The 27,575-nt window shown below is 41.5% G+C and overlaps 4 protein-coding genes across 11 annotated transcripts; 3 read left to right on the top strand and 1 right to left on the bottom strand.

Moving 5' to 3' along the window:
- Positions 1 to 335: 335 nt before the first annotated feature.
- On the top strand, positions 336 to 15,227 carry LOC143212305 (tyrosine-protein phosphatase non-receptor type 2-like). 4 transcript variants are annotated; one of them, XM_076430946.1, is made up of 9 exons: positions 336 to 984; positions 1,845 to 2,006; positions 2,106 to 2,368; positions 2,455 to 2,680; positions 2,798 to 2,950; positions 3,195 to 3,363; positions 3,721 to 3,931; positions 4,162 to 4,281; positions 14,908 to 15,227. In XM_076430946.1, exons 1-9 carry the CDS (start codon positions 889 to 891, stop codon positions 14,969 to 14,971), a joined length of 1,464 nt encoding a protein of 487 aa, XP_076287061.1. In that variant the 5' UTR covers positions 336 to 888; the 3' UTR covers positions 14,972 to 15,227. The 4 variants fall into 4 exon arrangements, with proteins under 4 accessions (XP_076287061.1, XP_076287059.1, XP_076287060.1 ...); XM_076430944.1 differs by lacking the exon at positions 14,908 to 15,227 and having other exon boundaries at positions 4,162 to 13,814; XM_076430945.1 differs by lacking the exon at positions 14,908 to 15,227 and having other exon boundaries at positions 337 to 984; positions 2,798 to 2,947; positions 4,162 to 13,814.
- Positions 14,061 to 20,802, bottom strand: LOC143212309 (uncharacterized). 4 transcript variants are annotated; one of them, XR_013009672.1, is made up of 3 exons: positions 17,163 to 20,802; positions 15,910 to 15,964; positions 14,061 to 15,520 (listed from the first exon to the last, which is right to left on the bottom strand). XR_013009672.1 is itself a non-coding variant. In XM_076430953.1 (3 exons), the coding sequence occupies exons 1-2, from the start codon at positions 20,319 to 20,321 to the stop codon at positions 15,952 to 15,954; spliced, it is 630 nt and encodes a 209-aa protein (XP_076287068.1). In that variant the 5' UTR covers positions 20,322 to 20,802; the 3' UTR covers positions 14,061 to 15,520; positions 15,910 to 15,951. The 4 variants fall into 4 exon arrangements, 1 of the variants encoding a protein (XP_076287068.1); XR_013009670.1 differs by having other exon boundaries at positions 16,365 to 20,802; XM_076430953.1 differs by having other exon boundaries at positions 19,705 to 20,802.
- LOC143212311 (uncharacterized) lies at positions 17,820 to 18,695 on the top strand. The gene is made up of 2 exons (XM_076430964.1): positions 17,820 to 17,961; positions 18,324 to 18,695. The coding sequence occupies exons 1-2, from the start codon at positions 17,959 to 17,961 to the stop codon at positions 18,693 to 18,695; spliced, it is 375 nt and encodes a 124-aa protein (XP_076287079.1). The 5' UTR covers positions 17,820 to 17,958.
- On the top strand, positions 20,088 to 27,319 carry LOC143212306 (uncharacterized). 2 transcript variants are annotated; one of them, XM_076430949.1, is made up of 6 exons: positions 20,088 to 20,359; positions 21,085 to 21,248; positions 22,043 to 22,300; positions 22,993 to 23,166; positions 23,434 to 23,880; positions 25,905 to 27,319. In XM_076430949.1, the coding sequence occupies exons 2-6, from the start codon at positions 21,234 to 21,236 to the stop codon at positions 26,298 to 26,300; spliced, it is 1,290 nt and encodes a 429-aa protein (XP_076287064.1). In that variant the 5' UTR covers positions 20,088 to 20,359; positions 21,085 to 21,233; the 3' UTR covers positions 26,301 to 27,319. The 2 variants fall into 2 exon arrangements, with proteins under 2 accessions (XP_076287064.1, XP_076287065.1); XM_076430950.1 differs by lacking the exon at positions 20,088 to 20,359 and having other exon boundaries at positions 20,940 to 21,248; positions 23,434 to 23,869; positions 25,965 to 27,319.
- Positions 27,320 to 27,575: the final 256 nt, after the last annotated feature.

Genomic DNA, 27,575 nt, shown 5'->3' on the forward strand with positions numbered 1-27,575 from the left:
TTCTGACTTATTAAAATTATTAAAATCGGATTATTAATCTCGGAAGAAGTCGTAACACTATACAAACTCGAAAAATTCGTTATTATCCAACGAAATCGTTGTCGCTTTTGAACACATCGAGACGCTTTTTGATTTTGTATTTTGAAAAGACTGTTAAATCAATAATATTAAAAATTAATTAATTGATTAATTAATTTGATTAGTTTTTATTAACTAAATTTCTCCGACAAAAGTTGATCTATTATTGGAATAAATCATTTCAAAATACATAGAACAGTTTTCCGTTTCGCGCTTCAGGACGCACATGCGCATTGCGTACAAACACCAACAAATACCTATACTCAGTATGGCGACGATTGTCGGCCGGATCTCACTCTCTGCGGTAAACGCGGTAAACGAGACGAAGAAAGAGAAAGAAGGGAGGGAAAGAAACTCATCTGGTTACTGGTTACCCGAAGATGTCAGCACGTTGACTCGACTCGTGTTTCGCGGTGGCAGCGGCGGTGAACGGGATATCGGTGGTGGTCAGTGGTGGTTCGGTAGAATCCGCCCGCGAGTGGGTGCAGTGTATTTATTATACGGTAGAGAACGGGAGGTGTAGCACGTACACGTACCGACTTACATACGTTGACGGGCCGGGCACGTACGGGAGAGCTGCAGTGGTTGCGCGTTTACGTCTCTCGTTCCGCGGAGGCTGCCCTTCGCGAGAATCCGCGTCACGCATGGCACCGCTCAGTGCCTGAGACGCCTTTTTCCCGGAGACAGAGAGAGAGAGAGCGAGATCGTGCGCGACCGGGGCCCAGCCTCTTCGCGTGTCTCGTCTCATTTTGTAGTTTTCGAGCACCGAAGACCGAAGCGAAGAGACCGTGTCGCGAACGAGCCGACAGAATGACCAGCCAAGGGACGCGCGATCAAGGGATCAGCAACGTCGAGACCGAGTACCTCGAGATCAACTCGAAAGCAGCCTGGCCGATTCTCTATCAGGTAATAAAGAGATCATCCGTCCTCCCTTCCTCTCCCCTTCCGCTCTTTTTGTGTCTTTCCTTCCGGTTACCGCGAGAAAGAAACCGAATCCGTTTTGTCTGCCGCCGATGTGTCAGCCCGTTTCACGCGAACACGCGACTATTTACTTATTTACGTCGAATTGTTTTTCGCTGACACGATCTACCGTAAATACATGCACAATGAAAAAAAAAATATTTCTCCGTGTTTCCTCGTCCGCCGCTCCTATCGCCGAATCGAATTTTTCGCCTTGTCTCACGTCGATTGATACCCGACAGATTTTCAGATAATTCCCACCGCGCTCGGAAAAAGGGTGTAACGTACGAAATGTTTACTTGTCGCGCCGAGATTCGAGATTTATTTATATTCGATGTGACCGCTGTGTGTACGTGTGTGCTCCCAGTTACGTTCGATTTCCTCCGTAATCCTCGACCGGCAGCTTATTCAATTAATTTAGGTTCTACAAACGGATTTGATTTACCGCACGACAATGCAATTCGATTCAATAGATAACGAGCCCGGAATTCAACGGCCGTGTTTATTTCTTTATCGCACTGGCACGCGATCTCTTTCTCGGATACAATATTTATTACAATGCCTGGATTGTTTTAAATCGTCGGTATCGTTTCGTCTACTTATATACGCGGAACGTGGCTTTCGCAGGAAAACGTCAAGTGCTGCATTATAGACTGTGTGTATTGTGTTGCTTATTGTCAAGGATAAATGTTGTGGTTAGTCATATAAATTCCAGGTATAAATACGTTCAGTTTGTTGACTGTACGCTCAGCAGAAGTTATTCGAATTTTCAAATAAAATTAAATGAAAATTTCGATTTTTTACAGCACATACGCAACGAGTGTGGTAATTTTACGTACACATGCAACGAATCAAAGAAACCACAGAACAAAAATCTGAACCGTTATAGAGACGTTGCTCCGTATGATCATAGCAGAATTATCCTGAAGAAGGGACAATGCGATTACATCAATGCCAACCTTATCCAGGTAAATATTATGCGATGGACATCATATTATATAGTTCTAATTTCGAAGAATAGAATAAACAAGTTGGAGTTGTTGTGTTGTATTGCGTTATTATTATAGGTAGATCGTGCACACAGACAATATATTCTTACTCAAGGACCATTGGAGAACACAGCTGGTCATTTCTGGCTAATGGTATGGGAGCAAGCCTCTAAGGCGGTGTTAATGTTAAATAAAATAATTGAGAAGAATCAAGTTAAGTGTTATCAGTATTGGCCCCTTGGTGATACAGCAGACGATGCTATGACATTTATCGATGTCGGTATAAAAGTAGAATATGTCAGCAAAACAGAATCATCGGATTACACGACTAGAATATTAAAGTAGGAGAAATTGAATTGATTCGATTACACTATATCTTTGATTTGTAAAATATAAAGGAACTTATTAATAACTGTCTTTCGTACAGATTAACAGATTTGGAATCAAAAGAAACTAGGGAAATACTACACTTTCACTATACCACTTGGCCAGATTTTGGTGTGCCACAGAGTCCAACAGCCTTTCTTCGTTTTCTGACCAATGTCAGGCAATCGGGAGCATTAGATCAAAATGTTGGGCCCCCTGTTGTGCATTGTTCCGCCGGTATCGGAAGGTCGGGAACATTTTGTTTAGTCGACACATGCCTTGTCTTGGTAAGTATTATTTAAAAAAAAGGATAGTATAGTATGAATATATGAATATAGTAGATAAAAATTTACATTAAAATCTAGGAAAATAGGTTTAGCTTTCACTTTTCCTTTGAATTGCAGATCGAAGAAAATGGATTGAATTCTGTAAATGTTAGAGATGTGTTGATCGAAATGCGAAGATCCAGAATGGGCTTAATTCAGATGCCAGACCAATTAAGATTTTCATATGCTGCTATCATCGAAGGAGCAAAACAATTGCCATCGAATAACGTGGTAACTAATACCAATTCACAGTGGTGCAGTGTTATTGGTTTTCTCCATAGTGTTTCAATTGGAATACTTACAAGATCTTTTCCCATTGATTTCGAATCACACGCATGTTGTTGTTGTGGAAAAGATGCTGTTACATATTCAACAAATTAATTATTGCTTTTACATAAAATCTGATAAAACTGTACTACTGTGTGACGTGACACACCAGTTTTCACTTATGCTCTAACATGTACAATATTTACAGAATGTTGATAACGAGATAGTCACGAATCATTACGACGTAGTTAATAATATTAGTCATTCTTCGATCGAAGAAGAAGAAGATGAACCGCCTCCTTTGCCACCTCCAAGAGGTGAATCATTAACACGTAGTATGATGCCAGACATAATTACAAACGCAACGACAAGAAACGGTAAGAACGGTAAATTAAATTAAGGGAGCGTTCCCATTTGGAAAAGTCGTCGGTTCTCGGTAACTTTTTAGATTACATTAAATTAAGAATACAATAGATCTGAGAACATGAACATTTTCAAGAATGCACGACCCATGAGAGTTGAGAAACATGTATACAATTTAAGTGTGCCAGTTATTTTGTGCAGACTGTAATGAAGTAAAAATTTCAACTTTTCTAGTATGTATAAGGTGTTTTTGTTTGTCGACTCTTCCAAATGGGGGAATAGCTCCTTAATGTATAATAACGTATAATGTATTAATAACTTCTAATGTAATAATGTATAATGTATAATAACTTCCACATGTGTAACGGTAGATGAATTAGGTGGTGGACCTCCTGATAAACCATTGCCCAGCGAGCCACCAGTTCAAACGGAAACATCTACAACTGTGTCGCCTGCAAATTCGACAGTAATCACGAATAACGTACACGAGAACAATTCCGATGGTGTTGCAGTGCCTAATGAAACAACCAGCGACGGTGAAAACTCTTTGCAGACAAGTAGTCCTCCGTCCAGTCCAGATACGTAAGTTGCCATCAATAATTTTTAGTCCTCCGTCTGCAATTTTATTACTGACGTTGTTGACGTAGTCCATCCAGCTTAGAACCGTAGGATTGAAAAAATCTTTTCTTCAAAAGAAAAACAGCTTGGAGCGAAAACGACGCAGTATGCGGTATGCAGTATGCAGATGGAGGGATAATAAGTGCGCGTCGACGTGGCGATTCGTTAATCATTCGTTTATTTTGTTTGAATAGGAAAAGCGAAGTACGTCAGCGTCGTCTGCGTCACAAAGAAAAGAAGGAACGTTTAGCAGCATACGTACGGGAGATCAAGCGTCGACAAAAGGAGACAGAAGAATGGCAAAAGCTCAAGAGGTCATTATTTAAGCCCCTTTCAATAGGCATAGGTGCCGCAATTGTTGGTGGGGGTATTCTAGCAATCTGTGGCTACTTGTACATGCGTGGTTAGGATCGAATTGTTTCCGTGTCGCGCGTGCACATACATAGATCTTTGAGCTGTTGTGTAAGTGATATTAGGAGATTCGCACATTCAAGAATAGTTACTTTCACCACAAGATATTTAAACAGCATTATAAATTGCACATGTGATGATTGCTTGTGTCGTCGTCGTGAGAAAGGAATTGAATCAGGGAGAAGCATTCGGTATTACATAATTGAAAGCACCAAAAAAGAATAGCCCGAGAACGTGTTACACAGTCGTGTCAGTAGTAGTAACGGACAGTAAATTCATTCGAGTTGAACAGATCCGCAGAGAGAACAGAACGCGGCATATCGGAGTCGAAAGTTTGAGAAAAGTTGGAAAAGAAGTAACTTATTCTAAGGAAGTGTGCGTTCGTAAAGGATGTTGTTGTTGCACGTCAAAGATGCTAACGAGAAAAAGATATTGAAAGGTTGATGACAAAAGGAGAAAAGGGGGAGATCTTGAATTTGTATTTTTATATTGTGATTTACTCGACGAGTACGTAGAATATCAGACGGTATACATTCTCTTTTAAAGATTCTTTTCATTAGGTTCCCTTGAAAGTCGAAGTTCTTCACAAGTGAGTAGATTATTTCGTGCTCGTGTTTCCAATTATGATGGAGGATTAGGAGGTGCATTGATCGAGTCAAACATCTTCGTTCGGTATTGTGAATTAGGAATAAGTCTATCATTTGCGCACCTGGTGCTCTAAAAGAGGAACAAAAAAAACCTACGTAAGGGTCTAAAAGAAGCGATGAGTCAATGCCTTCCTTCTTACTCGTACGTCGCGTAATAACCGTAGGCTTTCATATACATATATATACATATATATATATATATGATATACATATTATACGAAGTGTGTGCACGACGTTTCAATCGGCAAACATAATTATTTACTTTCTAATACAGAGACGTAAACAAGTATTACTTTACCACGCATAGATTTAGTTCCCTTTATTTATAATTGGTCGCTTCGCTAACAAATATTCGCAGTCTCAACGATCAGTTCAAAAAGGCAAACGAGCAGCGAGGTCTCTTTGATTTCGATGGTTTCGATGGTAATCTCTCGTCCAGGGTACCAAAATCACTCGCTTAGAGTTTACAAGCACCCAATTACTTGGCTAGATTCTAATGAATATATTCGTGATAGACGTAGAGAAATGTTAACGATTCTAACTATAGTACACAGACAATGAATGTTTTTTAAGTAACTTGCCCGACAGTAGGTAGAATCCATTCTTCTATTAGTATATTCGCAAAGAACAGATATATTATATACTAGAATTAGCATAAGCCGTGTACCTATGACATACCATGGCCCATTCTTTACGTGGAATACGCTGTTTTCTTTCAAATTATCGCGATTTTCATTTAACACTTGTTCCTGGGGCTATGAGTAAAGAGGTACACACTTTTGACACTTTCTCTCTTCCTTGAAGGAACGCCGGCCACCGAGAGCTATTCTGTTAACTGGCAACTTGTGCCTTCGCGATTGTGTACTTGGTAACGTTTCGCAGAATTTCACAAAGAAGCTCATGAGATCATGAATGATGGAAAGAGAACTCCAGAACGCATTTCTGGTATATACAGAGAGAGAGAGAGAGAGAGAGCGCATTAGTAACGAATTTTATTACAGTAATTAGCGTCAACCGAGGAAACGAAAATATGTTCCAACTACAATAATAATGGGCTCGCAAGGTGCTCGTCACGCAATGTATGCGCGGTTCGCGTACATATATCGCTTACGTTTTAACGTTGTAACGCAGTGGGTGCCAAACGAGCTAGAAAGTTTGACAAACGAATTTTGTACAACGCATGCGCAAGTACAAGCATGCATCAGTTTCTGGGACTGATTTGTACCGATACGATATAATATCTATATCATCAGAACGACATCCGGTCGAATCGCGAACGTACTACATACATCAAACGTACAATCAACTAAATTACAAAAACTGATTATTGCGATGATTCGTAGGAACTTCCTCGCAAGCATGAAAATTATTAAGCACTTGGATAATTGTTCGATAGAGCCTGGTGCCGTCTGGATACTCCCTGTAGGAGCTAATTGAATCAGGAAGACAAGTTGACAGTATCTATTTCATGATCGCCGTTAGTGAGCTTAATTTTATACACTTTTAACACCTTTTTAAAGCATTTTTCTACACAAACAACTTGGAAAACCTCACCTTCGCGCTAGGTAGAGATAAATAGGGGGGGAGGGGGGATGACGATGATTAAAAGAAACATTCTTCTAAAGTACTATTTCCGACCGATTTGCTCAATGGGAATACAAAGTCATTGGGCATCGCAGAAAGACTGAATACGTCTAATTGCTTTTAGAAGTGTTAAGCCTGTATTATTAAGCTGAGCTGTTCTGTGAGTCGCGCGATTACTAAGCTCGCGTAGTAGATTCTTGTCGGGTTGTCGGGTTGTATTACAAACAGAACAAAACGTCAAGGGAAGTGGGAGGGAAAGGGTAAATGTGAAAGGGGGATGCGGTTCGCGTGGAGATGCCGCGGCGCGAACCACAACTGTATTTTGTACTTTTGTACGTTGCTAGCTCTAGGTTGTTGGAATACGATCTTTGCTAAAAACAAAAAAACAAACACAGAAAAGAAAGAAAAACAAAAACGCGAGATTCTCGGTTAAGCTGCATTTGATGGTCGTGTCGTCGATCATTCACGACGCGATTCACCGATCATACTTTGAGGCAGGCATAGGGGGCAGCAAGCGCTCCGGATTGCCCCCGGGAGCAACGGGGCAAATAACGGCGACGAGGAAAAGATACATTTGTATAATCTGATTCGTCTGCATCGAGACGTTTCAGCCAATAATCTTATCTAGGCATGGTATCTGTCTTGTTCACTCTGTGTGTGGGCGTAGGGCCTCGTTGCTCCCGCTTCTCGGCGGAGCGCTAAGGCGTCGTTTCACAGGCGGGGTAGTAATCTCTGTCTGTGCCTGCTTCAGGGACACGATGATGTTCCACTGAAAGCGATGTTACGTATGTTCGAAGTTAATACAGTATTCTGTGTTGTTGGTACCATTTACCTGTGTGTGTTTGCACCATTATCTCGTTACCTGATTTTCTGCCTAGAGCATGTTTAGAGACAATTTAGGCGCGTGTGCGATCGGAGCAGTCGCATTTTCCAACTTGAACTAACACAGTACAATATCAGAAGACATCAGAGCGGGGAACAAAACGTGTACAAGCCTGCGTTTCAAAGGACGCGCACCAAAATTGGAAGCTTTTGTACGCGAGCTGTGTCTTTCCGGGAAATTTCATATCTATTCTCCTCCGCTGCGTCTAAATTGCTCTATCACTTTGCAGCCAGTATTTCTAGGGAATGTCGGTTTCGATTTACATTTCGAAGAGAAATTATTATTTAAATGCCAAGATCAACATAAAATATAACTAAAGAAGGCTGGTTCATGTAATCCAGAGATATCGTACATTTTCGGACTTGTCAGCAAATTACGTCAGTATTATTTCGTGTTCACAGATTTTCGGTGAATCGAGTTCACTGTTAGTGCATTTTGAAACTTCTAAGGAAGATTAGCATGTCTTCGTAGCTATTACAGTATTCCTCTTGTAGTAGCCCTTCTCGTTCTTGAGAAGCTTGAAAAGTCCGTGTCGACATGCTCGAGGGTATACAATGTGTAGTCACTTAAGTCTTTCTAGTCGCTAGTATATCATGTGCATTATACGGTCTTCGAAGTCTCCTTCCACTGTGGTGCGCAATCGAGGCATCTTGTACACAATAAAAATCCTATGCACGATCCGAATAAATTCAATATACCTACCGTTATTATTATAAAGGAGAGTATACAGTATCAGTCTCGTGTATAGGGCTCGGCAGTTCTAGTATGTTAAACCAGTAAAAAATTCGTCGTACTCCATCCTCCAAGCGGGTATTGAACACCTATAGCGTAGGTCCTTGCCTAATTTCAACACCTATCGTGCAACCCTCATCTTTAAGGCGGACAGATTAGGATCAGATGTGCCTCGCAATCTATCCATCCTGGTTCCTGGCAGCGCGTGTGGCCTGGTCATGTTCTTCCAGAACCTCCGGACGGGCTGTAGCCAAGGTTGTGTGAACCTACAGGATCTCGGAGTGGATTTGGATCCATCCGAGAACTGACGGCCGTTCCGCATGGGAAGGACAACGTCATCGGTGTGTCTGTCCTGTAATTCTTGAGCCTGATGGCGAACGTCATGTTAAAGGTCCGGTCCTAGGTCCTAGGTCCTGCCAACCCAAGTCGCGACCCGACCTCCTTCCGAAGAGTCGAGGACCCAATTCAGATCGTTCCATCGAGTCCCATACGGATGGGTCTTGTAAATGCCCACCTCCGCTCGTCGCTTTGCTTAAGGTCTACCGTCTACCCCCCCCCCATCATGACCCACTCAAGCTGCGGCAGTGCCGCCAGAATCGACCAGAACCGATCGAATCACTATCCCATTCCATCACCATAAGCAACATCCCACCCACGCTAACACCGTAGACTGGTCACGTATTACATAGTATGGTCATCGGAGAGGGGGTAAAATGTATTCCCCTCGATTTCCCCGATCTGGCAGCACTGAGCTGCGGGTCGGTCGTCCTCCCCAAACTATGGCAAACAGTGTCGCCAGATAGTGCCGAAACGGGCACCAGAGGGGAATACAAGTAGTACCCTGATGACTCTGATGACCAGAGTAGAGTATGCGCAATGCGCACCCTCACCATGCAACGTCCCCCGCTAATTGTAAGACCGTAGACCACGGTGCCCGTGCCGTGGACTGGTCTGGTCATCGGAAGGGGGGTACATCATCTCACCGTGATTCCCCTCATCTGGCGACACTGCCAAACTACGCGGTATTGGCCGGACGGCCTGTGTGCCTTCGATGCAGAAACCCGATTCTGTGTTTCATTCTTCGGACCCTTTCCTGAGAAACCAAACCCAATCCAAACCTGAGTGTAGGATCTTCTGTGTTATATGTGTCAAATATCGCGCACCTAGTTGCCAACGACCAGATCAGCCATATTATCTGTCTTCGTTCCGATTGGCTGGTGACTCGTTATAGTTATAATCATACGATTGAAACGTGACGCTGTACAGAAAGTATTGCATTTCACAGATGTTCCGATAAGGCTGATTGCTTTTCGGCGACTCTGCGAATACTCGTCACCAAGTTTTCCATAGATTTCTTTATTGAAAACGCTCTACACAGTATTATATTCACATGCTCGATAACACTGGATATTCAGAATCTTGCTAATTCGATCTGCCACCATTTTTATAAAAATCGCACGGCTATTGTTGCGCCGCGAATTCATTGTTTTCCGATACCGATCGAAGAACGGTGCGTTTTCGAAAAATGGCTCGCATCCAGAAGCTTCTAATGCCGATAACCGGAACAACAATCGTCGCACAGTGGTTCGAAACCAGACCGTGAATTTAATTCGTACCATTTGTTATGTATACATTATTTATTGTTACCTATTGGTTCTGATTGGTTCTGAACTTTTATACACGCGAATAGAAGTAATCAATACTCGTTCAGTCATCGGAAATTGATTTAATCGAATACTTCTCGTTATAATTTTCCGAATTTTCCGGACTACTGTGCGTCGAGTTAATTAGCGGACAGAGTTCGAAGGCGCGGTATGCGTTCGCCCGGCGACACTCTGGTTTCCGGTGTTGTTCGTGCGACTGTTCAAAACGAAACAGGTTGAACGTCTCTTTGAACGTTCACCTTGATCCTCCTGTAGTCGTTGATCGCGGGAAGCTTCCGGAACAGTGCGAATGAGAGAGAGAGAGAGAGAGAGAGAGAGAGAGAGTGCGAGGAACGAAAGAATCCATGAAAGACACGGTGCTAATTGAAAGTTCCAAAAAAAGAATCTGATATAATGCTCTCGGGAGCGCGTGCACGTGCTGGAGAACCAGACATTTCAATATTTCAAAGGGACTTGTGCGACCCTTTTCCAGGAGTATCTAATTAGGATTTGTAATGATGAACCTGTGTCTTATGAAAGATCGGTGAACGTCCAGTAGATGTCAGATCAACATTTTTGCAATAAATTGCAAACAGACCACATAGTTGGGGAGGCGCGATCTCATTAGCGAGCAAATCATTTTTCTCACAACCCGGAATGCTATTCTATCGAACAATTCTCGACGATCCTTAGGGAAACCCGTAGATCAATTTAAGCATCTAGAGTCCATGATACTTATCGACGCGCATGAGCGCTGGTAAGTAGGCCACTTGATCGCGATTATACAATACCGATAACATTGATGTAATCTGCTTAATCGGATGGTACGGATAGCACTGCTCGATCACGTGAATGTTCAGACTGCAGTTCCGGTGCGCGAAACGGTGGCAACGGGAAATCGCGAGTAACCAGTTGACGTTTCCAAAGCGTATGGCGTATAGTATAGTATATGCTGGCCACTGCTAGAACTTTGTATGACGTCAATGGAAAATACAGGTAGCCGGGGGCAACTCCAATCCCTCTCCTCGGGTATAGCGAGGTGATTGCCACTGGGATCTAGGATTTCGCATAACGTCTCGGATTTGTTCTCTGCTCACCCTTCTTTTCTTCGTAGTCCCCCCGTTCGCTTCTCTATCCAACGAGACCAGTCAGTGCAACGCCAGCGTGCGTCCTTCGCTAACTATATGTATATGTATTGGCTTGGCAAGAAAGTAATTTCGGTATTTTAACACTTTATCTATACCGGAAGCCTAATAATATTAGAATTTTCAATAATTCTGCTGTACCAAAAGAAAGCTAAGAATTATTTTCTTTTACATTCTTTTACAATCTTCAATGAAACTATTAGATGACGTTACAAAGAAGGGTCACTTGTTCATTCATAATGGAAATTGCTGTTGCTATATCGAAGGTTCCATTAATAAGCGTTTAACCATGTACCATAGATTTTTCAAAATTATGCAATAATCACCGGTGTCAGTAATGTGTGTGTGTGTGTGTGTGTGTGTTAAGGTGACATCAATTTTTTGTGAAACATACATTTGGTGAAACCAACTTTTTTATTCAAGCAATGGACTTGAATGAACAAGATATTTTCCCTTTTGTTCGATGGTCTTCTACAGAAAAGGATAAATAAGAAAATATTTTATTGATTAAAGTCCACATCGTTTGAATAAAGAAATTCGGTTTTATTTCACCTTAAAATACCGAAATTACTTTCTTGTCAACCCAATTGTACAGTGGGTGGAAAAAGTATTCGAACGCCCAAAAAGATTTTCCAAAAATTATAATTGACTCGACTCGTTGGACTCGAAGTATTGTATAGCTGTTGCTATTTCCGATGTCCTCGGCGAGGATCGTTTTGATCTCTCTGTGGGGTGGCCACATCTTCCTAATTGCTGGCTCAAACATGAACCGCTGACGTTCGCGCTTGGTACCGGCACATCGAATTGTTGCTTTTGCGGGAACGATCCGTCGTCAAGCCGCGAAAATATCCTGTCAAGCACGTGCACGCGCAGAGAGGCTTGAAAACAGGGAGAGAAAGGGAGCGTGCGTGAAAGTAGAGAATGAACGCGAGAGGGATGCGAGAATGAAAGAAAGAAGAGAAAAAGAAAGATATACTAACAGAGTGTCGATCGTAAGATCTCGAGAAATCTAAATGTTCAACGGATATCCTCGAACGGGACACGCCGTTGACACTCGTTCGATCTCGAGATCGGACGATCGAGCTCGAAGACCAAAAAAAAAAACACAGGACGAAGCTTTCACGAGGAGGCTTTTGTACACACAATTTATGTTTTCTCTTTATTCCGCACCCGATAATTATCTGACTGACATGTACAATAGACATTAACGTTCTAATCACATGGAACCGCAGAAACATAGTTAAGTGCCTACACGTACGAAAGCAAAACGAAAAGAAAAAAGATTGAGAGAGAGAGAAAGGGAAGAGAAGGGAACCGCGCAGTGAAAAAATACGACCGTTAGTAGCATTAAACGATTAATATACTGTAATTATACATAATAACTATACTATACGCAACCCCTTGACCTTGTGGAAAAGCGTAGACACATCGAGAGCAAGTGAATCCTTTATTATCCGACAATATATAAATAGATAATCGTTCCAGTAAATCTATTATCGCCTGATTGCCAAGACCAGATCGGACCACGAGGTGTGCAACGGGGATATTCGCACGGGATTTCCTTGGATGATGGCGGTCGTATGCTCCGCCCATTAACGAGGCCGACAGAGGCCGGGGTCGCACTGCATATTATCGCGGAAGTGAGACTACTCTTTTTAAGACGCTAAACGGACATTGTAGTTTAGTAGAACGATAAGACTGTGATGGCGAGGCCACGGAGAATTTACGAGCATGCTTGACGCGACACGTTTCGTTGATGGAATTTAAATAATAATTAATTTTGATACGACGAATATACAATCTGGGAGTTTCTTAAAAATTAAGTTCTACTATGCGTACAAGGGAAATTCTTTGCGGAGATTTTACGGGATCTTTCGTAGTGAGAGTTAAGGTGTATATGTATGTACAGGGTAACTCGCGAACCGAGGTAGAAATTTAACTGATTGTTATTAGACTACGGATTTTCTTTATACTTTATATCTAACGTAGTTCAAATTATTATTGCGTAAAAAAAAAAGATTTTCAATCTTCCTTTTGGTACAGCAGGATTATTGAACAGCCTGTTGTTAGTAGACTTCCGGACGATAAAGTGTTAAGCTTCTACCTGCAGTTGCGAAGTCTCCTGTATGAATTTCGCTATTGTGAAGTCTGCGGCATACGATTTCCGCACGCGGACGAACGTTGAACAAGATCGAGAAGGAGCGATTCTGGATAGAATAGAATAGATCCTCGTGATTCGATCGAGAGCTTGGCGGTCAGATTAAATTTAAGGATCGAGTTGCGCTCGTGGAGGAAAGGAGAGAAAGGGAAAGTATACATATACATATGTATACAGCGAGACTATTTAATTAGAGGATCGCGCGAGGGTGCTCGCGATCGACTGGTCTCCTTGAGATTAACAAAATGGACGCGACGGTAGGAAGTTACTTCTCCCTGATGCCTGTTGCATCCTGCGACTCGACGTTAACTCTATATTTACGATATGTATCGTTGTAGAACTATATCGAGTGGTATTTTAATGTAAAAGTGACACGAACGAGCGAGAGAGAGGGAGAGAAAGAGAGCGAGAGATTGGAGTATAACGATAGAGAACTATAGGAGGGGCGAAAGAAGTGAAATGAGAAGCGAAATTGCTCACCGGGAACGAAGAAGAAACTTGAGACAAAATCCGAGACTCTAATAAACACATTGCTCGACGACAGAGCACGATAGACAACCAAGATATACATACCAGGAAACGAACTAAAAAAAAAAGAAAAAGAGAAAACAATAATAGGAAACTCCCTTGGAAAAGTAACAAAATTTCAGCAGATAATTGATTCACGTCACTTCGCTTCTTTACACGCGCCCCCGCCATTACGGATTAGAGTCAAGCAAACTAGTTACTTGGACCGCATGACGAAGAGAGGTATTGCATGCAATAAACACTGTTGTTCGCATCGACGATGAAAAAATACGAGAAACAAGAACAAATAATAAGAAACGTGCGGCGAAAAACGTCATGGCGCTCTCACGACGCGTATTCTTTTTTTACTCCCATGTGTAGAGAGAGAGAGAGAGAGAGAGAGAGAGAGAGAGAGAGAGAGAGAGAGAGAGAGAGAGAGAGAGACTCGTAGACGAGGTGTCCCCCAATTGCATATTAGATCGATCAATACAGGAAAGGATTTTTTCGTACTTTCCAACTTTTTTTATTCCACCACCAACCCCGCCTTCTTGTTAGCCGCGGCGACCGAGCGACGGGTTTCGGAATGCAAAAGATTGAGAACGACGGATTTCTCGCCGATTCTCGTTCTCGGTGTGTTGAGAATCGGTTTATTTTTTATGTACAGTTTATTCAGACTTGGCGAATAATTATGGATAATGTTATCTCATTCGACCTGTGCGATGTTTGCTTGTTTCTTCTGTATCGATCGCAAGTCCGAAGCTCGTCGGTCAGAACCCCTATCTATTCACCTAACAATCCCTCCGGGAAGATTGGTATGCGTTCGACCAACGATCCGCTCCCGAGAAAAGGGAGCTTTGGCAACCCGACAATTTCTTGAAACATTTTTTTCTACTTTTTCGGTATAAAAGAATTGTTAATACGAGATTAAATAGATATTTTGATAAATCTTATTCGTGTTAGAAACGGTAGAAAACATTTCTGCCGGTAATAAAAGCATCGAGAAGCCCTAAGGGTTCACTTGCTCCACCCTCGAGAATCAAAGGAAAATCCAGATATGTAATTCCTGGTTGCCAAAGCTGCCTTGCACTACTAACATTCGAGTGTACGCTGTCGGGTCTCTTAATGGTTTTCTCATCTACCAAACTAACGTCTGTCTTGCGCTTTTCTTAATTACTCGTACTTGTCTTCCCTGCAGCCTCGAAATGCCCTCAATCTGGTGATTTCTTTCAGATCTAAAAGCGATACTACCGAAACCAGCGATACCGTGCACGAGGAGGCCGAGCCTGCGATCTAAATAGATCCTAAGAACGAACCGAGATCGCGATTTAAGTGCCCTAGAAAAAAAAGAACACAAAGACAGACAAATACGTGGACATTTTGTCACATATACACACACTAACACACTTCAATCTTGAACAAATACAATTGACACAGGCAGAGACCGTTCATTATTTTCGAGAGGTTTTTACATGAGCTAACGAAGCTATTTATTCAAGACACCAATGAACAAATGCATAACTGGAGGAAATAAATCGATTTGTTTGGTACAACGAGGTTTGGATATTCGACGTTTCTCGATGATCCTGCGGCGACCACGAGGAACGAGACACGTTCATTCGCGAGGCGATCCTTTACCCCGATTTCTTCGATCTTCATTCCTTTTGTCTTCCGTGGCCGCGCAGGGTGAGTAACATAATTGTTTGCTGAAGCGGCTTGTTATTTAGCGACTTGAACCGGAAATCGTTTTTACAAGGTGTGAAATCTACTGTTAAAAGCCAACGGGCTCGATTCTGTGATGTTTTTAAAACCATGCTCACAATACCCGCGAAGCATTTTACGCAATCTGCAATCAAGAAAAGTTTTTATTTCATTAACGATTAGCCTTCGCGCAGTGTAGAATATTCGTGATTTCAAATTCACTTTCAACATTGACTTCGAGTGTTTGTCCAGCTAAAATATTAAGCATCGTTCGTTCGATTTGTCATGGTGAAAGCTAGCTAAAAAGATGGTAGTCCAGCCGCATATATTTGTAATTTAGTGGAAAATGAACTATTTTGAGCAAAATATTTTCACCTATTTGTTTTGAAGTTTCGAGAATTCATAGTGACTATACTTCAAACTAGAAAACACCCAAAGAGTACATGATAGAGCATAATGCGCTTTACAGAAAGCGTTTTTTCAAGTCAATAGAAATAACAAGTTGTTTCAACAAGACAATTGCTATTCACTCACCCTGTACGTCGACAAGAAAATCACGCCAGAATCCTCCAACTATTAATTCTGCAACCTGCAATTGAAATTTCGTTAATTCAATTACTGGGGATTACGATTTGCCGTGTAGACATCTTACATATGTAATGACGTCTACATATGTAATGAATCAGTATTTTTATTCTTATCGCGAAGGATGTTTCATTCAATCAATTTTTTTCTCTCACTTCGGTGAGTTTTATGAAATTAACCCTTTGAATCATCTTACGAACATGAAAAAGTAATCTCTCCAATGTTTTATGGCAATTTTTATAGTAGCTTCAGAGTCGCTATGCAAATTCAAAGGTTCGAATAGGAAAATGGAAGAATTCGAATAATTTTGTGTTGAATAATCATTGGAAGGTTTTTCTTCGGAATATTTCTTCAATACATATGAAAAGTATGATTTTCAGCGCGAAACGAGCGGTGCAGTGTACCTTTTGCAGAGATGCAACTGCGCGTGAAAAAAAAGAGCTTTCAGCTCTGCGATCGGAGGCTGCACTAACCGCAACAGCAATCGGGAAATGACTTTTAAAAGCTACGTGTTTTCCGAGACGATCGTGTACGCGTGACTCGCCGCGCCGGAGCATATAAAATATAAACAAACAAACACGCTTCAAGGGAAAAGTCGTTCGGATGCGCATTTCAAAACGTTGCATAACTGCCCCCGATTCTGCGTACTTGGACGAAATGAATCATCCGCTACCGATACACCGGAAATCGTGGCGCGGTGGTCAAAACAGAATACTAGACAATCATCGTTTAAGATGTACGTCTTAATCTACTCGTATGACGAATTTCTATTTTTCTAGCAATCGTCGCCTTTCAAGAAACTGGAATGAATTTCTTGGAATCTGGTTGCATCGAATTATGTTACTTTTCATCCAGAAGTTTATACTCGAAACTGCAATGTTGTTACGTTACGATATAGCGAATATTCAAAGGATATACATACATATATGCACAGCGCCAAATAAACTAATTTATTAGAAACCCGTGGTGAAGCAAGTTATTGGTCCGAATTAAATATTTATTAATATTGCGATTGAACATCTGCATCCGTGAGAAATTATTCAACTTATTTATTTCTCCGGGTGTACATTATTTAAAAAAAAAAATGGCTAATAATTTGGATATGCGCATTCTTCTTATTTTTAGAAAGTAATGTAAAATAATCGCACGGGGTGCTGTGAAAAACTTGGTGTTAAAACCTAATCTGGGTTCAATATATTTACGTATGTATCGTCCTGTATTGAACAGAGACGTTCAGGTAGGTATCCAGATCCTGACGGAGCTCCCTAAAAATGCACTATGGCCATTCTAACCGAAGTGATTTGGTTGGGATCAGGACGGTCTCAGGTATTTTTTCGGTCCTGTAGGTACAGGAACTGTATATTGAACCTAATCCAGACTCAATATATCGTCCTGCATTGAACCAGGGACGTGTTCAGGTGTCCAGACGTCCAGACCCTGAACGAAGGGAATTCTGACGAAGACGGTGTCAACTATTTATGGACTCTGTACAGCACACGAAGTGCGCATTTTCATGTTTTCACGAAGCCAAACCGCCGCGCCGCCATGATCCGCGTGTTCGATTAGCAGAGCTGACGCTTCATTTACAAACTGCGTCAGCCCCTAACGTTGGAGCCGCCGCGGTGAAAACAAGCGGCCCGGCCGCCGCGCCGGTGCAACGCAGGAAGGATGCACGTTGCCGGGTACCGCGCATCGGTCTGTCTAGTTTACCAGGTCAGTTATCACCTGGCCTGAGATACGTCACTGTACGATTAGCGTGCTCCCGTTTGACGTCATTGTTTCGTATAAATGCTCGAAGGATGCTTACCAGGGGCATAAACTCGCCACAGATCGTTCCCAACGGATCTACCAACTGGAGACTCGAGGCAACATTTCGACTCTACCATCTGGTATCACAACCATTGTCAGACACGGAGACACGGTACCCGAAGATTTGGAGGCTGAGGCAGCACCATTCTTTGGACTCAGGGAGAAGAAAGCTTCGAACTACACAGCAAAATGGTAAGATCACCTGGACAATACGGCTCGTACATCTTGATTTCTGAGAAATTTTAGCTACCGGACATTTACGGTCCTCTTCAACCCTCGAGTGGACTTTCGAAATGAAACTCGAAAAATGCTGAAACTCGAATTGAATCCGCAAATTGAAATTAATCATTCTCTGCATTCTAAAGTCTAGTGACTATAGTGTATCTAAATCTTTAAACAGTTGCGTCAACTTGAACAAACATCATCAAAACATTCTGTATTGATATAATAAACATGCTAAAGGGGTAGCCAAACGAAAGATCCATGCAGCATTATCTGAAAATAAAAACAACTCCTGCCAGTTTGAAATAAGAAAACGAATTAATTTTGTTTAGATCGCCATCGCAGTTTTCTTGGCACTCGCCGGCTGCAGCGTCGCGCTTCCGGTGGCTATGCCGAGTGGCCAGGAACCCCTGGTCGGAGTTCCGGTTCTGATCCAAGATCCGGCTGGGTTTAGGCCGGGAGAGGAATCATCTCCGATGGTCTACGGACTTGTGCTGAGCAGATTGAGCGAGCCCGAGCCCGAGGAGACTGGCAACGTCAGCCCGATCGAGAAACGCAGCGCCACGGTGGACGATGGTCAAGAAGCCGACGACCTTGAGACCGCGGCTGGAACTTACGCCCTTCGACCTCTGTTTGTCTACAGACAACAGCTAGCGTACAGGGAGCGCGTCAGAGAGGCATATCGTCGCGGGAACCGATTCTGATTCACCGATATGCCAACCGGCTGTCAAGTGGCGCGCGTCGACAACCTCGCGAGAAAGGACAGTGATTTGGAAACCAAAGAAACACGCGTGGCCCTGGGACCGGCATATTTGCATTTCCTCGGCGACGATTACCTTCCATTATCATCATAGGCGTAAGGAGCCCCGCACCCCCCCCCCCCTCGCTCCTCTAAACTCTAAACTCTAAATTCTAAAGAGAAGACTTTGTTAGAATTGGAACCGACCAGCTAAATTTGAGACTTCTGAATTCCCGAGGAAGCTGGGACTCGCCGGGTTTTCTATCGCCCTAATTAAACGCGAGGAAAGGAGCACTCGAAATCCCCAAAAAGTTGAGAATATCAAACACGTAGAGAGAGTCGTGATTCGACAAGGCACATTGTTGCAGAAGGAGGCTGTGTCCACTTAGTACTTGGTTAGTGGTCGAGCACAAATAGCCAAGCTGCTAATTCGACGGAACCTCGAGTAGACGAGAACAACGTCGCGTCCGTTCCAGACAACAAATTATTGTAACGCGTAGGAACATCGCGACTCTGATATACATGTATATGTATTATGCCAAGCATGTATGAATGAGCGAAGCGTGCCTGAGTTACCGTAATTAATTACGCATAGTCATTAAGCTACCGATTAAGTTCCTAACCTTAAGATCGACGAGCTATCGACCAAAGCAATTCAACTATTTAACGTAGTGATTCGTATTTAACATTTAACGTAGCTACCCCGTTGATTTCCCGAACATAGCAACCCGACAAACCAAGTTTGTGATACGATTTTTTAGCGATCCCGACTAGCCAAAATAAAAATCTCTTGTAATAAATACCCATTGTTTTCAATCGTTTTCTGCCAATTCCTTTATTCAGTCTAAACAATGAATCATCGATTGCCAATCCGTTTAATTTTGTTCAACCGCTACCGCTACTTCCCGGGGAACACGGGAACTGTGATAAAATGTCGCCGGGGTTGTTGATGGTGTTCTTCCCTCGACAGGTACCTTCGTTCTGCGAATGATCGACGACGACGACGGTACCAGCCGCCGAACATCCTTCCCTGGTCCTGCTCCACTCCTTCAAGGATCTCGTCGGACTCCAGCTTCCTCTCTTCCCGAATGTTCGCCGCGGAAGGATCCTCCGCGGATTCCTGAATCGTTGGATCCTCGTTAATCTTCGGTATGGATCCCTCGTATTCGTCCTCTTCAGCTGCTGGTTCACCTACTTGGTCGGCCGTCGTGCTAGCTGTAAACTCGTTCGAATCAGAACGTCTGACACGAATGCTCGGAAGATTTCCTAGATCTATGATCAACGGTTCGCGACTAGTCCCCTCCTCTTCAGCATCCACGGTTCGATTCGACTTTAACGTTGATGCATCGACCGCGGGAGGAACTCGAAGTTTTGTGGCTTCGATATCGGGACTCGAGAACCCTGAAGAGACCTCACGCTTCTCGATCGTTTCTTTCGTGCCCGGTGGGGTGGTGGTCTCTGTGCCTTCCATTGTGGACGAGCTCAACAAAGGCGTCGGGACGGTTCCATCGTCGACGCCACTGCATTCGAAGCGTCCCGCCGAGTTTAACAGCAGGATCGAGCTAATAATAAGGGAAAGAACGAAGTCCATTCTGCTCGGTTGAACTGCCAGTCACCACGCGACACGTGGTATGTACAATTCGGGTATCTAGGTAGAACTAAGAAAGAAGGAAGCGAAGCTCCCACTTTTATAGGCCGTATCGAACCAGCCAGCCGCTAAATCGATCGCTAAACATTGCGATATTGTTAACGACGCACTAACACTAGCCATCCGTTAATCCGTTTCGGATGATCCACGATGACCTAGAACAACTCGTGCGCACTTTTCACGAAATTACTATGTTTCATCATGTTTCGTCATGTCTCGTAACCCTCGAATTGTCTCAACCAAAGGTCCATTCGATGATAGATCGTATTGAGGTACTTGATTGTATAAAGACACTTGTATAAAGTTGTTTGAATTTTGTGAAAGACGCAGACTAATGGAAGGAAAAAAGCAGAGAGAGAGAGAGAGAGAGAGAGACATTTTTCACATTTTGTTATATTTTATTAACTCTTGAATCATCGACCACTTGCCAGGGTAACCGACACGGAAGTTTGCACTTGGAATTAGTTTCAAGTTTGAATGCAGAACTCGACGTACGCGTTTTCTGGGAATTTTCCATTACCTTTGTCTCTTGATGGCTCGAGTTACATGTGAACGTGTTAACACAGATCCCGTGATCCTAGATGAGCATTTATTAATGAGGAGAATTTCGAAGCTGAAATCGGAAGAGAACGTTGCAAGTTGCAGGTTCAAGGCATAGCCGGCCAAAGTTATGTACCGCAAGGCTGATACTCACGTCTGTTAGCAGGGCATCGATAATTCTTTCGGCAGCTGGTATAAAATACGAACGGACCGTTATCACCAGCCAGACTCGAAAAGACGTTCCACGAGACGTTCAGTTCAAACGAAGATTCGACGAAGACTCATCCAGCTGATTGTTGTGAGATCACCGAAGGGATGAAGCACAAAATGGTATAATACGGAGAAAACGCGCGCGCGGTATACGGAGCGTTGTTGCGCAATAATTGTCAGAAATCCGGTCGCTATTATTATAACATACTAATAGAAACAGAAATCTCGTTCGTTCTCGGTCGTAATAGACACAACAACGAAATGAAAATAGCGTGGAAATTTCCAGTATTTCTTCGGAAATGTTGCCTCTCGAAAAGGAAGCTAACACAATGCTCGAACACAATTTTATTTCGAGTAAACATTTCTAAATCTGCTCGCTCATTTTACTTCCTGACTCATCATTGCATAACAACGTTCAAATACTTGCAATATATAGTATTATTTTAATCTTGCTAATGAATTTTAGAATAGATCATTTTGAATTGTAACTGTATACATATACTGACAAGAACATTGCACGTTGTAGAATGTAGGAAGTAAAAAGTAGATACACAAAATCCGTCGTCCGATCATGACTTTTCTATTAATTATATTTTTTAGAAAGTGTTCAGAGCTATTGTCTGCAGGTCAAATAATTTTTTCTGGAATTTAAAAATAAAATAAATAAAACTAAAAAAATTGTCTACCTCGATAGCATCGGATAGCATCGCGGAGCCAAGTCAGAATTTATTTCCTTTCTTAAGAGGTGCAATACTGCAATACTGAAAACATAATAGTTCCATGTTCTTCTAATGTTTTTACCGCGTTTCATACTCCTTCTAACGATTTTTATCACAAATGCATACAATCCACAGTAATAATTCATTCGGTTTGAGGGAGAATTTAGTGATTTCAAGTGCGTCGCGTCTTTTCAGATGGGGGGGACTTTTCTACTCACCTTCTGCGCGATTTTAATATTCCACGGAAAGATTTCGGCAGCGAAACCACTGGAGCCTGAAGACGTGGAAAGCCTGCTTCCACCGTCACCTCGAGACAAGAACGAAACGATTGCCGCGGTCGTTCAGGATCCAGTTGTCCAGGATGCTATACACCAAACCGCCAGCAATAGCTCGCTGAACGGACTAGTCGTTAAGAGGAAGGTTTACATTTTACCAGCTAACGATCCAAACAAGGTTGGTATACTATACCTACTCGCGCTCGCATACATACTATATAATATACACATACATGTATACGACGACGATGCACATCAAGCGTAGACTGCGGATGTGTATTCCTGCAAATCCATGTTCGCAATGACTATCTGAAAATGCAATTCGATGAGAATTTATTGCTCGGATAAATGCTCTTGTCTCTCTCAGTCAGAAAAAACTAGCAAAATTATTCACGTTGTTTTTTACAAATTTTATTCTGCACGGCTTTATTGTTCAATCGCAATTTATTAGATTGGTCGTCTGTGTAAGTGTTGTATTACATTTATTTTCTAAATTAGAGATTGTGTTATTGGGCTGGGGCAAGAAAGAAATTTCTTCGTCCAATTTTTTTTAATCAATTAATGAACTTTCACTAATGATGATGAGGACCTGAAATCGCAGTTGGATCAGTTTCTTGTCGATAAGGACCAGAACTTTTATGAGCGCGGAATTGTGAAGGAATTAATTAAAGAACATTGAACAAAAAAAATTGGGTTTTATTTCACCCTTATAATACCGAAATTACTTTCTTGCCAACCTAATACATACATATACCTATGTATATGTATGTATATCGAAGTTCAATGCATGACATTTTAGTTTTAATTAGGATTTTAAATAGGAATTCATATTAATCGAAACATGTTTATAATGTATATATTTCCTTAAAGATACTTTCGAAAAGTGAGCATATTTTGGTGGTACCAACCGAGAATTTGGAAGATGTTCGGAAAAACATCACGGAAGCGAAACAGGTAGAAGCTGAATCGCTCGAGTCTTCCTCGATAGATAATAATAATCAATTACTAGTCGGAGGCAATGCGGATGACTACGTAGTGCCACAGGTACAAACAATAATTCAACAGATCCGATCAATTCTGATCGTTATCTACGCGGTAGAATGTGACGAGAGGATTACGCAATGACGTACATAAAAATTATGGCTAAGATGTCCTCTCAATAATATGATATTCCACCTGCAGTACTTTGATTATACATATTATTATACGTCTCTTCCTTTGAATTTTAATATTTTCTTTTCCACTATTTCGTGAAACGTCCATGTTCGATCCGAAAAAGATTGATTTGATTCCTACCTTTGATTTCTACAGAGTGACACGACCTTCGACTACCAAGAAAACCAAGGAAATTTAGCAGGACAGGGCTCGTTATCGTTCACAGAAGCGATGGTCATGGAGCAGCAGATAATACCGGTGGACGAGAATCATAAAATCGAGTCCGAGTTCTTGGAAGAGAAACTGAGTCAGCATACACCGTTGCCGGAAGTCGAATCGAAGGAGATAGCCGTTCCCATAGTGGCGGTCATCGATCCTTCGAAAGCCGATAAGGCCAATAATAATAAGGTGGACACTCCCATAGTGGCCATTTTACCGAACCAGTTGACCAGCAGCAGCAACACGGTGAACAAACAGGTTCAATTTTTGAAAGACAACAGCGACAAGATCCAGCAGAAAACGCAGAACTACATCGATCAATCGTCCATGTCCATGATGACCATCAATCCCGATTTCTGGAAGACTTCAACGCTTGCGTCGGAGGTAAACCCATAATAAATATGTATAATGTTTACACAGGGAGGTCCTATAACAAACACCGCGCAGTATTGTAAAATCTCACCATCATCTTACATTGTACATACGTATCATATACGTATCTTCTAGTACCACTGCGTATAATTAAGACTTTGTTCGCGAACAATCGTTCACAAATATTTAATCGCATTTCATCATCATCAGTTTTAGAAGAGAATTACGCTGATGCTTCTTCACCGCGCGAAGAAGCGATGAAATTTTTTCGAGCGATGGTGACATTAAAATTCACGGAGCAAATGGCATATGGCAAATTCCTGACATACATACAATATCATTGAGCAATTCCCTGATAATATGTATAATGCGTTCTCGACAAATGTTCATCTGCCTATTGTACGTACGGTGAGTGTAAAAAGTATTCGTACGCCTTTTAAAATAGAATAACTTTTTTTGATAATTGTACCAAACGACCTGATTTTTTATAATCAATTAGAAGCATTGATTTACGAAATGGTATGCAAACGCAAGATTTTCCAAAAATTAGAAATAGACTGCGGATCTTTATGCAAAATAAAATGATGTTCTGCATTGATTGCTGTATAGCAATCAGCAGCAGAAATAAAATGGAAATTGATTTCATCCCTTCAAATCATGCACTTTGTTAGCAGCATTACGATATTATTCTTAAATTTTTCTAATCCTTTACTGTTTTTTCATTGTATTTCACTCAACCAGTCTAATAATAATTTACAAGGTTACATGCAAAAATAAAAAGGCATTTTTTAAAACTTGATTATTTCGACCCTGAAAGAAAATTTAAAATATGTATATGTTTTGTAGATCTACACAGTTAGTTATGACTACATACACACGTGTTGAAAATCTCATCGAAATCGATGGACATACACACACACGAGTTACAAGCGGTTAAAAATGGTGAAAATCGTAGTTTTATACGACTTTTGATCAGTTTCTGCTTAAAATCCACAGATTTTACATCTTTCGATGCGTGTCAGTCAGTCACAATTTCCTGTGTCAACCGATTTCGATGAAATTTTCAGTATGTGTATAACTAACATAGATCTACAAAACGTATGTATATTTTAAATTTTCATTAAGGGCCCGAATAAAAAAGTTTAGAAAAATCTTTTTCTTATTTTATTTGCACGTAACCTTGTAAATTCTAATTTTTGGAAAATCTTTTTTGCGTATTATTTCGTAAATCAATGCTTCTAATTGATTATAAAAAATCAGGTCGTTTGGTACAATTATAAAAAAGTTATTCTTTTGTTGAAGGGCGTACCGTACGAATACTTTTTATTCCGCACCGAAGGCATTATCACAGTCTATGCACTATTATGCATGTATTAATTTAGGATCAGTTCTAGCGAATTTGTGTGTACGCATTTAGATAACTCTTCTTCGATTCGACTATCACATTGACAATATACATGTGTCGTTATCATAGAATGTTTAACATATATGTATATTTTCGTGACATTGACAGATTTAACTTGGCCAGTTTCACTTCGTGCGCGGGGACACAGGTGTGTGTATTCTGTGCTTTTGACTGGCGGATTGTATAAACAATTATGACAGAAATACGTAAAATAGGAAAATGATGATTACAGCAATAATACATCATTACACACACTTCAAATTATATGTACATACAATTTCTGCATGTTACAATTGTCTTGGAATAGTTAATTGAATAGAAATCAGAACTGAGGTCGAAAGGAATTTAGAAGTCGAATGTAAATTTAGACGTTCAAGCTGCGGCAATGATTCTCGGACGCATCTCCACCCACGATACATATATCCTTACGATATGTAATTATAGAAATTACTTTCTTTAGCAAGAAACCATGAAGCTGTATTGTATACACAAGACGTGGTTCTAATAAAGTGCAAGTAGCAAAACAGCCACTTACTATTTTTCTTCACGAACCTTCATATCCGACGAAGAATTCTAGCGAAGCACGAGGGAGGCGCGAGTAGATTCTTTAATGAGTTCTAACTAATTTCAGATCGCGATGGTCCGTCGTCGTCGTCGTCGTCGTCGTCGTCGTCGTCGTCGTCGTCGTCGTCGTCGTCGTCGTCGTCGTCGTCGTCGTCGCAGGAGACAGTGCCAGTGTCACTGTTACCAGAAGGATCTACGAACTTGGCAAGCAACGAGCTGTATCTGGCTCCAGTCGCGGTACCAAGATGGGGGATCGTCGCGCCATTGTTCCAGGATTCCCACGAAGAATATCCGAAAGGCCCCGGAGACATGGACGTCGCCGAGGATATCATCTTCAGACCGTTGTTTCGATATCGACAGCAGTTGCAGGGGAGATCTAGGTACAGCGATCGAAGATATTCGTACCCAAGGCGTAGCTATTATAGATCTCAGTACGATGATTACTAACATTCTAGAAGAATAGTACAAGTTTCGCTTTTTTCAGAAGTTTTCTAACGTAGATGTATGCGCGTAATAGAGTCCGACACGGTTGGTCCAACCCTGATTCGTTACAAGAAAAAGAAAAAGTTTTGTCGCTTACGTTAGTATTTATTAAAATGCAGGCGCATTGCTACTGCGAAGGAAAAATGATTTTTCTTCTTGCGTGAACCACAGGGTTCGAACGTTTCGGGCCTTGTTACCTTCGATACCACTTTTGTCACTGTACACTCGTTTGGAATATGAAAGTTCATTAAACTTTGCTAACATTTCTTAATTATATCCTGTTATTTATTCTTCGTTCACGATCGCCGTTGTACCGTGTACTGTGTACATTCAGCGCCCGCTCTAGCGGTTACGTTGCCCCGGACAAAAAGACAAATTGCCGCCCCTTAAGAATATATATGTATTTTAAATAAAGATACATATTTTTTATTTTCAATAAAAATCAAATCATTTTATTTAAATTTTAATAAAAGTAAACTTTCCGTTAATTGGGTATTTAACCACATCAATATTTTTCTCACACTTACAGCCAAAATGGCGCCCCGGACATATTAGTATACAGCCCCGCCGCCGGTGTAGGGCCTATACATATGTATGTAGAATGCCGCATGTCGTATAATTTCTTCTTTTATTATTTTTTTGTGCCTTTCGAATTTACTTTCATGACCTTTTTCTGGTAATGATACGTAAATCCTATACTATGAAGTTGATGCGTACACTGAGAAATTTCTTGAAATTCTTCACTTCTCTAAAATCGAAAATAGATGTTATAGTAGAATTGTAGCGATAGAACAACGCGACTGTGTTCGATTGTTACGAATCAGTTCGTATTAATCTGTACAAGCGTGTTGACATCGTATACTATTGTAGGTAGGTTCGGATATAATTGACGTGCTACTGTACCATTAATTAAAGGAAGATAGTGGTACATGTAACGTTTCCGACATTCCCGCACGGTGTCCTCAAAAAACATTGTACATTTCCTAGAACGTGCCAGTATCCGATTATAAATTATAAACTACCCATATCCCGGTGTTGTTATTTTTCGAATAAATCATAGCTAATGTATTCGGCCTTAATCGGAAAAGAAATGCGGTTCAAGAATTTCCTGTAGATCCACGCGTGGATCGTCGTATACCTGTCGTATGCCGGCAAGATTGATGTCGCCGCGAAGGAATTTTCAGAATGCAACGATCAAGAAAGTATCCTCGACCGGCAATTCGCGCGTAAGTATACGCTGTAACAAGAAGAGAGA

The sequence above is a fragment of the Lasioglossum baleicum genome, chromosome 9 (genome assembly GCF_051020765.1).
Source record: "Lasioglossum baleicum chromosome 9, iyLasBale1, whole genome shotgun sequence".
In the NCBI taxonomy this organism is placed as follows: domain Eukaryota; kingdom Metazoa; phylum Arthropoda; class Insecta; order Hymenoptera; family Halictidae; genus Lasioglossum; species Lasioglossum baleicum.